The following is a 14,377-nucleotide window of genomic DNA, read 5'->3' on the forward strand; positions in this document are numbered from 1 at the left end:
CGTTGCTTAAATAAGCTAATTGTGATTAAAGTTGTATAATTGCATAATGAATTGGTTTCTAAACATTTTTAAATAACATACACATACACAGTTATCTGGGACTTTACAGTCCTACATTAAAAATGGGCAGTAGGGAGGGGGGACCTACGTTTTGTGACTCTCAGGTTAAACATTTATATAACCATAACCCCGTGGTTGGTTAATGAATTATAATTGGTGAACCATAATTGTAGCTTGATACCCCTTAATGCAAAAACCTGTTAACGTTACGTTGCACTCGATGGATACTGCCGCACACATTCCCTCTGTAATAGGTTAAAGGATTTTTTTTTTTTTTTTTTGGTAAACGCACTGGTTATTTGCACAAGCACAAGGATTAGTTAAAACTGTGCCACCCATTGAAAATGATCAGAATTGCAATTGCAGTGAGTGAACCTTAACAGCAGATTGGAAGACTGAGAGGGAGTTCGTGTGTATCACAATGTGCCAGACAATTCAATAAAATGCACAAGAAATGTCAAGTTGAACACTTATCCTTTTCAATTTACCAAGAGCGCCGTAAACGTAATTCCGGTTTATACAGCTAAATACACTACGAAGCATCTTAGGCAAAATGCCGTGTTGATGACAGATTAACAGCGATACAAACAGCATAATAAAATATGCGCAGTTGGTGGGCAGCTGAATTACCACGCTGTGTATAGTCAATGTGAGAATAGGTAGAACGGACTTTGCCGTGAAAAACATTTGACAGCAGAGACAAGTTATTGCATTACATCAGCTCATCACAACAACAACTTTTCAGTCCAGACTAAATTTACTTATCTTTCAAGCCGAGGAAGATCATTAAAATACTACTACTAAGCTTACTGATAAGTAGCACTACATAGTACTGAGGAGGGAGGAAAAATGGACCCACGTAGACATATCTGCATACTGGACATGCTGAAGCTGCACATGCTCCATATTGCGGCTTTTCGCCGCGCGCGCACGCCGCACCGCCGACAAAAGCTTGCGGGCTCGCCTCAGACTGCGAAGCTATAGGCTTGACCTGTCCAGCGTTGCCAGGGAGACGGCTGGGCGGAGCCTGGGCCGCGCGGAGGCTTTTTTTAGAGACGCTTGTTTGTCGGCCGGAGTCACGTGATCCGCAGATGGGGCATGGGGGGCACTTCCTGTTTTATTTCGGCTTCGACTCGGGCGGCTGTTGTCAGTTTCAACAAAATGGCTGCGCGAGCGCCGTCGGCGAGAGTCCACTGAGCACCGTAACAGCAGCGTTAGCTTGCCGTTTTCATGGAGATCTGGGAAGCGTTTTCCTCTCCAAGAATTGGACGTCTGAAGAATCCCCCCTTTTGGATCTGAACTGCATTTGCATAGGTTAGCTAGCTGACGATTATCATGTTTTAGTTAGTTAGCGAGCCAAGCAAATGCCTGTTTTTTGCACTTTAAAATAGCTTGCTCGCTTTGCAGATGAACACTTATAAAACGCGTAAACTGCTTGCTTTTCATTCAAGATTATCCAGCTAACTAGTTGCTGCTTAGCTAGCTATCCGGCATAGCCGGTCATGCCAATTTTCGTTGTTTACAACAGCTAGCTTGCTGGCTGGCTGGTTAAAATAATAGTTAAATATCTCAGATACATTTTTTTCTGGTTTTGTGCATTGGCGCTTTGTTTTCACTTTGCAGCTTTTTTGACGGAGACCCACAGTTCGGAGGATCGTTCGCATTCAGTTCCTTTTGAAACATACCGAATAGGTGTTTAATGCAGATAACCTCGGAGGATGCTTGAGTTTATATGGATAGGGAATCGTAGGTGCGCCTGAGTTCCCGTCCGCCAGTCTGTTTCATTAGCCACGCTTAAGAAGAGAAAAGGCTTTCCTGCCTGTTTTTTTCCCATGCAACGATCCTGTGTTGAAAGCTGCCAAAGCTCAACGTATGATCATTAAGGTAAGCCGTTTATGTATTTGCTGCATATACGAATACTGTGTGCATTGGTTGCAGAAGGCTGGCGCTTATTTGCTGTAAATGCATTTTTGGCGCCGGCTAAGTCTCTGTATAGGCTGAAGGTTGGATTGATTCATGCTGTGCATGTCCTTCGCTAGTGGCAATTACTCGTAGTGTTTGCAACCGTGCTTCTTAGTAGTATTAGAATGATTTGTGGCTTAAATCCAATTATGAGTCGATATCTCTCTTCCCAAGTTGATGTGGCGCACAAATCTGACCGATCACAAATATGCGCTTTTAAGAATTCACCTTTCCCGTGTCGTATCGGTGTTTATTGATCTGAATGGATTATTATTTGGCAAATGGTGTTTATGAGCATCGTCACATTGGTGCGGAGCTTTTTAATGACGGCTGAGCCCGCACACTCCCCCAAAATGTACGTGGCCGTTCCGTGTCGCTTCAGTCACAAACCATATATTAATAACCGCGAGTGTTCGCTAATAATATGCATGGACTGATGTTGGACTCGTTTTGAAAGCGTCGGAAAATAGGTGCGCGTTTATATTTTGCCAGTTGCATCCACAGAATATTATTCTCGTTCTTTTCCCGGGTGGCGTCTTGCAGATTTCAGCACTGTCAATGAAAAATAGCCACGGTAATCTTAAAAGCTGATCTCCTTCATGGGTAAATTATAAGGCTAATTTCCATTTATCTGATGTCCAGATATGTCCGTCGCTGCCCACAGTTTTGCAAACATGGTTGTGATTGTTGGCAAATCCCCGCAGACGCAGTCCGCTGTCTCTCCGTCCCTATGAGCCGCCTTGCCTTTTCACAGCCAGTGCTGTTAAGTTGAATAGAAAACGCTGTAACTGTGGCTCTGTCAGTCATTTTTAAACGCTCGCGGAGTGGGGAGGATGCCCGCGTGCGTGATGCGCGACCTAAATGAATCCCAGGTAGGGGGAATGCTCACATGTGTGCAGATTTCTTTTGACAAAAGAAATAGAGATTTTCTCTGAGGCCGAATGCGCTGTCGGAAATGTCAGCTGGAGAGCGGAAAATGCGGTTTCCTCCAGTGGGCTCCTAACAGACGCTGGATCAGTCTTGTCAGTTTGTCTTTAGAGATCGACATAGATATATGCATTGATATTTTCAGTCTTGAATAAGGGTAATTTATAGACACACTGCTGGAGACAACAAGCAAGCTTTGTAGATGCAAGTTAAATATAAATAGTACTGTATGGGTCATGCTCAGATAATTATAGCGGTAATTTTAAGAATATTTCCATTTTTATCATTCATAATAAAGGCACCTGTTCAAGATTGGCCTGCGTTATACTTGAATGTCATTCTCCTCCAGCACAGAATGTATTGGGGCAAAGGTGGTATGAAGATTTCGGTTGATGTTGCTTCTCCCCCATTTCTGCTGCTGTTTTTTTTTAATCCTGCCCATGAGCACATTGCTGTAGTGTCGACTCCCTGCTCACTTTAATTGAAGTGCGTAATTTTATCCTTTAATTTCTTCCTTTCCCCTTTGACATCTCTGTCACTGCGGCCTTATCTCCATTGTTACTCTGCAGTGGGGTGATGAGATATGTTAAGATAAGGCTGAGAAGGCTAGCATTTTTAGCAGTGTGTGGCATTACCGTCAGGCTCAGGACCTCATGGCTACTTAATTGGGCCAAGGTGGGCTGTCCCACTGAAGGTCAGGTGTCAGGCATTTCATTTTCCTCAGCTGGTCATGGGTCTACTGTCATCACCCCGGCCTGTGTGAGGAAAACTGTGTACTTACTGAAAGAGAGCGTGGAAAGAGCAGAGGTTTTAAAGCAGCTTTTTGGGGCAACTGGTGTGGCTCTCTCCAGATAATGGGTATATCCGAAATTACATACTTGTTTGCGATGTAGTAGGTGAGATATAGTATGCGAAATGAGCAGTATGTCCAAATCCTCAGTATGGATGGGACAGTAGGCGAGCAATACCTGGATGACATGATACCTTCTGCGAAACTCCGTAGTGATGGAAACTGTGCTGTCCCATAAGGCCACGGGAGCTAAAACCAGAGATGAAGATGTCAAGATGGTGCAAGAAGTGCCATCTCTGTAAAAATTAGTAGTAGTCCCAGTAGTAGTCCAGTTAGGCAAGTTTACTTGATTATGTATTTTTTGTTGTTGTTGACAGTTGATATAAAAACTTATACTTTCTCAGGAGTCACTACATCATTAGTAAGCCTCTGGATCAGGGTAATATGCAGGATGGCAACCATAATGCATGTATACAGTACATACTACATTAATGCATGAGTAGTAGGCTTCTAATGAAATTCAGTATTACTGTGTAAGTAATGGATTTTGGATGTACCCAGTGTCTGAGCCCTTTGCCCCTTGATACTAGGTAGGATGGTTTAATCATTGCATTACTTCCTGCTTCATCAGATATCGGTTCTCCTCGGTAACTTTGATACAATGCTTGTTATGCTGGATAGATAAAAGCTGCGTATGTTTATATCGACTGCTGAAGATCTGTGAAACCTGAAGCAGATGCGGTGCAGTGTTTAGGAAGACTTGGGTAATCTCAAGGAAATGGATTAAACATTCTCAAACAACTTTGCATTTTTTCCAGGCACTTGTATGTGGGTGTAACATTATTTTTGAATGTGGGGCCAGTTTCTTGGAAATCAAATCGGGGGGTTTCCACAAAGTAAGAGTTCTTCATTAGTCAGATGTAGGCATTAGGCAGCCAAGTTGTAAGGATAGTCCAGTAGGAATGTCGCTTACCTCTCTTGCTGTTGGGCAGTTTTCACACTAGGCCTAAAAGTTATCCAGCTAAATGGGGAAATCCCACTTCGTGAAATAGCCTCCTGGCGGGTGGTGTTTCTGGATGGCTGCAAACGGTCCCATATATTGTGGAAAGGTTAGGGTTAGCGCCCCTCACTCCAAGGAAAGTCAAATCCCTATTTTTCCAGAATGCATAGACCCATCTTAGCTTTTAAGCATTCTTGGGTATATCTGTTTAAAAAAAAAATCAAGGTCAACAATGTATAAGTTTATATCTTCGTGTCTGACTCCAGCTCTCGCTGGCAGACCGAACAAAGGTGCAAAAGATTGTAGTGGTCATACTGTTAGTGAGGTCTGGGGCCTTTTTTTTGAAGGGAGAAGGCCAATCGGTGTTATTATTGGGACAGAAGGCCTGAGAGCATTGATAGTCCCGCTTGAACGGTGTCAAGGCCCTAACCCCTACGCTGTTTATTTCCACCTCCTTTTAAATGTGATTAATTCATTCCTGAAAGAGCCGCTCTGACTAGAGAACTGATACTTGTGAGAGGCATTGAAGCCATTCGATGGAGTCGTTGTCCTCTTGTCGCAGGCTGCAGCAAGTCGCTCCTTGTTCCCTCCACGGGGACTGAAATCCATCCTTAATGAAAGACCGCTGTACGTTCTGGAGAAATGTAGCCACTCCAGGGATGAAACCTTGAACATCACCCTTTCACAGTGTGCCATCTGTGTGGAGTGGGTTGACTTCCCTGATGTAATAGACTGAAATCTTGGGGGGGGTGCGCGTCTGTGAAGGTGGGGAAGGAGGGGGGGGGGGCAAAGGCATTGTGTGTGTTGGAAGCGATCCAGGGGAATATCCAGTATCAGCATGGGGGTGGTGTTGCCTCTACCAATAGCTCATACGGATGCTAAGAGAGCGGGTCTGTGACGTCGGCGGAGTCTGGCAGAACCCTTCGCCGGTCCATCACTGTGTTCTGGTTCTACTTCCTGGAGGGTGCCAGTGTGTTTTCCTCGTGGACCGTGTGGGCTGTAATGGAACGAACTGCTCGTCGCTTAGCTGCGTCGCATCGATTCGGCCAAATTTCACTGGTCCTCCCATAACAGAGGAGAGTGTGGATAATTGAGTAGATAATGGCGGATGGGGCGTGTAACATTTTGTTTGCCCCTTTGTGGTCTGTGGGCTGGGAAGATGTCGTTTGAAACACTTAGTCAATTAAAGTCAATAACTTCATTTAAAGGTTTGCGCTCTATATCAGTTCTTATCTCAGTGTTTTTTATATCGTGTAAGACTTAAAACTTTTTTATTTTTTTTTTGTTACTCCGCTAAAATTGTTCTTTTTCCATGGTAGCGATTTCACGCTGCTCACGGAGAACATCGAATGCCGTTGGGCGCGATGTGCAGAGGAGCATGACCTGCTGATCGCTGTACTGATACCGGCCTTGGCTAATGGCCCTTTACAGAGTGTGCTGATGGACCTGGTGCTCTTTGGGGACAAGGAGGAGGCCATTATCTCCATTCATAACACATGTAAAATGAAGGAATGAAGGGTCCCCTTTCCCAATTAAAGTAGTATGCAGACCAGGGTGCTTTAAATCCAGAAATCGGAATTTTTCTTTTCAAATGATGATGTCGTCTACTGGAAAATACTCTAGATTTTATTAATGTCTTCCCTACATCAAATCAACTCTCCATTAATGTGAACTGTTTGTTATCTAATGCATCAACACTCACATGACATCTTTAAATGTCATAAATCTATGCTGGTTGTAATGTAATGATGCACCAATATTCTGCGCACTGCATTTTAAAAGTTATGAGCACCGGGTTGTTTTATTGCAGTTTACTCCTCTGGATTTAGTCACGAACGGTAGTTTATGCAGTGAAATTTGCACTGGAATTAGGGGAATGTTTGACTGAGGTTGTGCTGTGTTTTGACTTGAAGTTGTAAGTCTTTAATGCATTGGTGACTAACGCTAGATACGTCAAATTCCCTTTTTGAATTGGCTGATATGGAACATACAATCCGTAATTACATTTTGTAATGTAATATCCTTGAGTATTATCATTTTATTAAGGTGAGTCTTCTGAAGTTCCTGCTCTTGGTAGCGGGCAGATGAGGAACATGGTAGTAGATTTATATGTGCTAAGCCATATCACACCAGAAAATTAAAAGCTTTGTCTACAGTAAGTGCGTGTGTGTGTGTGTGAGTGAGAGAGGAGGGAGAGCGAGCGAGCACACAGGAATGGTACTCTATCCAGTACCTAGCACTTCCCCAGCACTAAAATGTCAGATTGCCTCCTGCTTTGAGGTTCCCTCCCATCTCTACAACCTTCTGTCCACTTTCCTGCGATAGACGTTCGGCGTTTTTGTTGACGGCTCTCATTGGCATCACCGCAGTTTGAGATGCCGTAAATATTCATTCCCATCTATTTTATAAGCTGTTTCAGCATCTCTAAAACCAGAATGCAAACGCATTTCAGCTTTTCCCAAACACCCCCCCCCCCCCATTTCTGTTGCTAATTATGAATGATTTGACGAAGCTGTATTCTCTCGTCAACAGTGTTTTATAAATCACCCGCTTGGACCCAAAATATATTTACAGGGTCATGGATCAGGCCTGGCTGCCTTGTCTCTGAACGGGCCCTCAAACCGGACCACCCCCCACCCCCCCACCCCAATGCTTAGCCTGGAAACTCAATCTGCTTGTTGCTTTGCTTCCAAAATCCAGTCAAATAAATGCTGTGGACCCAGAGCCTGCAATGAGAAGAGCAGGCGGTGTAGGTAGTAACAAGCCCAGCAGGTAACAGGAGATGTGCGTGTTTTCATCACAAATCTGTCTGGGGCCAAGGATGCGCGTGAATGAGGGGGGAGGGGGTGGTGTTTTTACACTAGGCGAAAAACAAAAATGTTTACGACTATTCCTTGTGATTTATGATGAAGTAACAATCCATTTACAAGTGTCAACTGTAAGGGTTTGTTGTGAAGTACTACACTGTACACACATCAAATGTTTTAAATATTTTGTCTGAGGAGAAATGGCAGCCGATGCTGGCAAGCAAAAGTTTTTATTTTTGTCTGTTAGTGGGTAAATAAGCCATTTCCGACGCTGGTTTATCACTGACAGCTCTCCTCGACACTATCAGCTGTGCTTTAAGCTAGGCAGCCCGGCCAGCTCATCCGCGGGAAACCTCGCAGATGTAGTCAGTGGGCGTGAAGTTCAGGAGATCGCCCTCATTATATTTTTACCGTGTGACGATATACCGCAAAGTGTCAGCTGATTTATGTTCGGTTAAGCCGAAATGTGTGTGCTCCGCTTCCTGTTAAGAGAATTGGCGGCTGATGTTGGCTGTTAATATATCGAGATGAATTTTAAACAGAAAACATTGTTCTTGCCCGGCTTACTTGTGCTCTGAGCTTGAAGGTCACGCTTGAATCAAACCATGACTGAGGCGACTTCACCCAGAATGGCTTTGGAAACTCGGTGTTGGCCCCATTAATTACTCAAGCCATCTCTGGAAGAAGTGATGGTAAAAGATGTTTTTGTACATATGCAAATGTGTACATTCACGCTGCGCCGTGGACGTAAGATGACAAGCATGTGTCTTCATTTGCATTTACGGTGGGCTGCGTGCAGCCTGTCTCATTTGACCTTAAAACAAAGATCCACAAAGGGTTGGATGAATTATAATTGTGCAAAAGGGAATGTCACCAGTCTGAGTTTTTTTTTTTTAATCCTTTGCAAATATGTGCATGGAGACACCTGAACAATCCTGTCATGATATGTGCAGAATCCTGGATTATCACTGTATACACACCTGTGCAGGGAATTTCCCGACACTGGATCAGAGCCTTGTGCTTCAGGCTGTTTTTATCTATAAGTTCATTACACAAGGAAATAAGTGAATGTTATTTTTGTAGTGAAGAGTATTTTAGCCTCATGAAGCTTTACCCTCGATGTAATTTGGCACCTGATGCCTGGAGCGCAAAAAAAAAAAAATCAAAGAATCGTCGTCTTTCTGCCGTTGTGGGAGCAGGTGATTGAGTGAACATTGTTTAAATTTCCTCAGTCGTTCCTGCTTACAGGCATAATTTTGTTAGCAGCCTCCGAGGCAGAAATAAGGATTTCCAGTCAATTGGGTGCCCCCCCCCCCCCAATTTCTTTTTACACACCTTTTTATTATTTAAATTTTAATTTATGTAGATGGTACATTCCTCTTCTGGGAGGGGGGTGTACCAGCTCTGATCTGTACCTCCAAGGGCAGCGCCATCCCCCCCCCCCACACACACACACACACACACACACACACACACACACACACCACACACACACACACCCCCTCTCTCCCTGCAACTCCCCACCCATGTGCACCATTTCACTCCAGAAACTTGCCGGGTGCTACGCACCAGCATCTCTAACCCTGCACATGGCCCCTCGGCCCGATTTCCCCCCCCCCCCCCCGGACGCAGGTGACGTGCCCCCCAGACTTGCTTTCTCTCCTGCAGCATGAGCCAATGAGCTGCTCTTGTATTAATTTATTGTTTTTGCATGACCACCTGTGGTGTGGCTCATTGGGTCGCTCTCTCTATCTCTCGAACCCTGCGCCGTGCTTCTCCTGATGACGGAATCCAGTTGTCCCTCCCAGTGTATATATGAATCAGTCGACAAGCCCAGTGAACGGTCTCTTCATGGTGTTGCAACGTGTTACGTAGGTACTCCTCTGCGTTGTGTAACCAAAAGGGCCCGAAAGTAACCCCCACCCCCCACCCACCCACTACTGGGCTTCTTGTAGCTGAGCCACTTGGTTCTTGCATGCCTGTGTCCGGTTTGAGGGCCCATCCCCACACATGCTAATTCAGGGCGTGATGAGGAACGTCAGGTTGGATCTCTGTGGTGAGGTCTTCGCCTCTAAGGCCGTGCTCCTCGGCTTTCCTGGCTTTGCATAGTTTGTTTATTTATTTTTTGCATAGTTGACCCATTTAACATGACTACCCTATGGATCATTCTGGGTAAGAGGGTCAACTGAGAGAGCAAATATGGGGGATTCTGCTTATACTCGTCTAAGATATTTGGCATCCTCTTTTTCTGAAAAGATATTTTGTCGCTTTCGTTTTATCGCTCAAGATTTTTCTTTTTCCCCCCGGGCTGCTGGCTTCTGGGTTGGTCGAGCCGTTCGTAGCGTTCATCCGCTTTCGTTTGCCAGGACCTTGTCGTCTTGTCTGCAGAGGATGCCCGTGCAGTGGCACGCCGCCCAAGTCGAAAGGACTCCGGCGGATTGCTTTGCTCGCGTCCCTGTTTAGCACGACAGCTCAGTGAGCCGTCTGCTTCTCCTGAAACGGCCCTGGGCTGTGATTTCCCACATCACCGCTGTTTTGAACTCTAGAGCTGCTTTCTGTCTCATTAAGAAAACAAAAGGACTTGTTTACGTGTGCTGTTGCCTTTTGTTGCAGTATATTTCATCTTATAGACAACGTGCCGGTGTTTGTATTTGGCTGTGGTGACATCTGGCATGCTGTTTTTGAAATATGACTAATGTAGGTTGTGTGTGTGTGTTTTTTATTTATTTATTTTTTTTTAATCCACATTAAACGTGCTTAATCCATTTTTGCGGTGAACGATAAAGCAAATCTCTCCTTGCTTAGCCCATGTTTGAAAAATGCTGCCTCCCAGACCATGGTGGCTATTAATAGCAGCTCCGTCAGCTGTGCGCTGCAGACCTCTGGAAAATTCCAGCATGCGAAGGGTCTGGGGTCTTTTAAAAGTAATGTAGTGTCCTTTTCACAGAGCTCACAGGGCATTTTCAAACCGTTGTTTCATGCCAGGCCTCCCACCCCCTTTCTGGGTCTGGTCCAAGAAATACCAGAGTGGGCGGGAGCGCTGATGAGTCGAGTGGAGCGTTGCTATTGGCTGGTCGATCTGAGGCCGGCCTATGAGAGGAGATGATGTGGTTCGGTGTCCATGGCGACTTGGTGGTGGGGGGGGGGACACGAGTCACAGACAGATCTAATTATCCCAGTCAGGACGCTGTGGTCTGCCTCAGGTTTGTCCCTGAGGATGCCAGCAGTCGTCATCCTATAGCCAAGTAAGAATCACTCAGAAGCAGTAAGGCTAGAAATCAGCTACTTTTGTTTGTTTCTTTCATTTGTTTAATTTTTTTTCTAAGCAGGCGGATCTGGGGCCGTGCTGTGTCTAAGCCTGGAAGTCTTCTCAACTCTGTCAGCTGGCCCCATTGTAGCCTCGGCGTTCCCGTCGCTGTGCCGAGCACAGAGCACAATGGCTCATTGTGCTCTCGGGCTGAGGGCCGACCCTGAGCATGGCTGACAGCGATGGTAGCGTACAGCGCCGGCCCGTCGGGTCACCCATCTGCCCAACCTCTGCAGGGCCTTTTTCGGCCCCTGTGCTGGCTGCACTGCCACGGCCTTTGGGCTCGTCCTGTAATACGAGTACCTGAAATGTTCTTTTTTTTAATGCAGTTATGCAATTCATCTACCCTAAAGCTCATTTTGTTGCAAGTGACTGCAAATGACCCAAAATAAGTAGGGAAGCTTTTTATTTTTTGGTAGGGGGGTGGGGGGCGGGGGGGGGCGGCGGCGGGGGGGAGGGTACTCCGTGCAAACCTTTGTTTGCTTTCTAACGTGTCTTTCGATGACCCTCTTAGGAGACGCAACATATTTTAAAGGTTGACACTAAAAAAGTGGTTCTTTTCTTACTTAAGGTGTGGAAACGTGTGACCTTCTAGAAGGAAGCCTTTGAAGGCTGCCTCTCTCCTGCCCCCCCCCCCCCCCCCTGCTGTGGGGCACCTGCGGGATGACGGGGGGGTCAGAGGTGTAGTTGGGACTTCACTAGAGTCGTCACAAATTGCCGATGGGGTCAGGCGCTGTCCCTCGCTGGCTTCTATTGCTCCCCACCCGCAATCGTCGGAGTTCCCTGACTAAGCGACCTAGTGCTCAGAGTCCGTGCCGTTTGTACAGCTCGTGCTGGATATTATGGTCCCCGTTTCTGGGCCATTCTGCGGATTCCGTTTTTGCAGGAAATATTGTACCTTGACCTAAATTTTCAGGGTAACCCTGCTGTTTAAGTGTTTCCATGGCCTTGTTGTTTACAGTGAACTTGTATTCGGTCGTGCGTTCACAAGCGAGTCGAGGTGACCTCCCGGTGTAATACAGCAGCCCGCCTCATGGGACTCGACCTTGCAACCTGCGGTCCGTCTCCGTACCTGCTGTGCTCCCTTGCATGCCGGGTTTGGGTTCACTCGGCCAGAGGCTCGGACCTACCACCATCCTGCTCTCATTTAGTTTCCTGGGTTAGAGGCCGTCATCTGAGGGCTCGGTCCCCGTAGGATGGTGGGTGCTTCCTTTAATGGCCAAAGTGCCTTACCACGGCTAGCGGCTCGTGCCTGGCGCTGGGGGAAATCCCCATAAACCAGGCGGGTCCCTGCTTACCCTACGGCGATGCACCCATGAAGTGGGTTTAACCATGAGAGCTTGGCAGCTACAAGCGATGGGTTCCTGTCCAGCTCAGCTGGGGGGGGGCGCTAAATTTAGGCATGTGCGCCAACCGCGGAACCACACAACGGAAGAGCTTTCAGAAGGTGGCCCCTTGTTGCCCTGGCTGAGGCACAGACCCTAAGCCTGTCGCCGACTTGCTGCCATGTCCCTCCCAACCCATGTCTGTTTTCCCGCCAGGAGGAGTGAGCGCCGCGAGACGAGAACCATTTGATGGAAGAGAAGAAAAGGAAGAAACAAGAGGAAAAGAGAAAGAAGGGACTCTGCTCAGAAAAAGGTGGGTCCCTGTCCTGACCCCCCCCCCCCCCCCCCCCCCCCCCGTTGATCTGCTCACCACCCTTACTGGACACAGTCTTGCCTAGGCAGTTATGTGCTAAAAGTTACGGATAGACATGTGACAACGCCCATTCCCCGACCCTCTCTAAAGTGACAGGCATGGTGAACAGTGACCAGCCAGCGATTCACATGCTTACAAACCAATAACCAAAAACTGTATCACATTGAAAAGAAGCTCTGTGCTATGTTCACACTGCCAGGAATGTCGTTCAACTTCCGATTTTTTATTTTTTTTGGCCAGATCGGATTTGTCTGTCTTGACGGTTCACATTCATAACTACAAGTGACCTGTATCTGACTGCAATGTGAACGCATCGGTCCTCTGAAGCGTCACACATGCGCACATTGATACGTTTTTACACGGGTCAACCGCGTCACCAACAACAAAAAACGTCATATCTGTGGGACGACTCATGGCATTAAAAATGGAGGCGTTAGTAGCTCACGCATGTATCGCACTTTGCTCTGGAGGAGGGCAAACAGTGAATCAGCTATACAGGAGCAGTTCGAAGATGAGAGAAAAAGTCAGGTGGCTAGATTCTTCTGTTTTCGCAGTGATTGCTGGAACTGCTGCACCAAGAGATGTGTGGGTACGAGCCTGCCGGCGCAGGCTGATGATGTCAGCGCACGCGTATAAGCAAAAAGCCACATGAATTCCGATCTGAGCGTTCACATGCAGGTCGCATGCCGCAAATTGGATACGTATCCGATTTAGTACCACGTATGAAAGTGACACAAATCCGATTTGAAAAGATCAGATCTGTGTCACATTAAGGCAAAAAAATCCAATTGAGTCACTTCAGCATGGCAGTGTGAACGCAGCCTGTGTTTCGGTTACCCCCTAATCATCTCTTAATTTGCTGTGTTATCACAGATAATTAGTGCGTCAGTGTTCGTATGGCAGGCTTGAGTCCTTCCAGTTCCTTGTCTGCATGTTAGTCTTGTGTGCCTGTTTAAACGATCAAAGCTGCACTTTTTATTAACGCTAAAATATATATTTTTTTTGTTTACAGGCTGCCGAACAGAAAACCAAAGGTGAGTAAACTCTCGCAGAGCTTCATTCAAACGAAACTTCCGCCTGTAGAGAAGCCTGTCTTTCGGCAGGCGTGATGTGGAACACCCCTGAAGTGTGCTGTCCGAACCTGAGCCCGAATCGGCTGCAGGAGCCGATCGAGTTGCGGCTCACTGTCAACTGCCCCTCTGGCTTCCTACACACTCAGACGGGCCGACTGGGTCGGTGCCCGCTGTCTTGTTAGCTCGACAAGTAGAGCGTTGAGACACAGAGTGGGTTCCAATCCCAGGGAGCCACACGTACATTGTAACCTTTCCTTGTACTGTAAGTTCCTTTGGATGAAGGGTAAAATGAAGAAATCTCAATTTTTAAAGTCTTATGTTGTCCAGAAATCTAGGAAGGACTAGTCATCCTCCATGGGGGGGGGGGGGTACACACAGATAGGACTCCAGTAAAGAATTCAATATTTCGTACAGAAGTTAATACCTTCATTTCCAGGCGGGCTGCAGTGCTACAATGCAGTGCGATTGATGCAGCGTCCTGGCAGCCATTCTGCACTGGTGCTTGTGCCCTCAGCTCCGTGAGGTTTAGGAGGCCCCAAGGCGTCTCGGTCCACCTTGACCCGCGCTGGCCTGCGAGAGGCATTCCTGTGGGTGGGGTGGGAGGGGGGCGGGGTGCTGCAGTCACACGGGAAAGTGCTTGAGGGCGGCCTCAGTGGGGAGTAGCGCTTTCCCGTGCCTTGAGGCTCTTTAATTAGCGGCTGTGAAACTTTCCCCAAGCTTCCCAGTGTTAGACCTTCAGGAACTGGGCAGCGT

The 14,377-nt window shown here is 46.8% G+C and overlaps 1 protein-coding gene across 1 annotated transcript in view; it reads left to right on the plus strand.

Moving 5' to 3' along the window:
* The first annotated feature begins 1,159 nt into the window (after positions 1 to 1,159).
* The window catches only part of tnrc6c2 (trinucleotide repeat containing adaptor 6C2), a 57,259-nt gene continuing 44,041 nt past the window's right edge, over positions 1,160 to 14,377 (plus strand). The window contains 4 exon segments of the mRNA XM_049015820.1: positions 1,160 to 1,944; positions 12,395 to 12,472; positions 12,474 to 12,491; positions 13,564 to 13,585. Of these exon segments, the coding sequence (XP_048871777.1) occupies positions 12,428 to 12,472; positions 12,474 to 12,491; positions 13,564 to 13,585 (85 nt within the window). The 5' untranslated portion in view covers positions 1,160 to 1,944; positions 12,395 to 12,427.

Source organism: Brienomyrus brachyistius, chromosome 5 (genome assembly GCF_023856365.1).
Source record: "Brienomyrus brachyistius isolate T26 chromosome 5, BBRACH_0.4, whole genome shotgun sequence".
In the NCBI taxonomy this organism is placed as follows: domain Eukaryota; kingdom Metazoa; phylum Chordata; class Actinopteri; order Osteoglossiformes; family Mormyridae; genus Brienomyrus; species Brienomyrus brachyistius.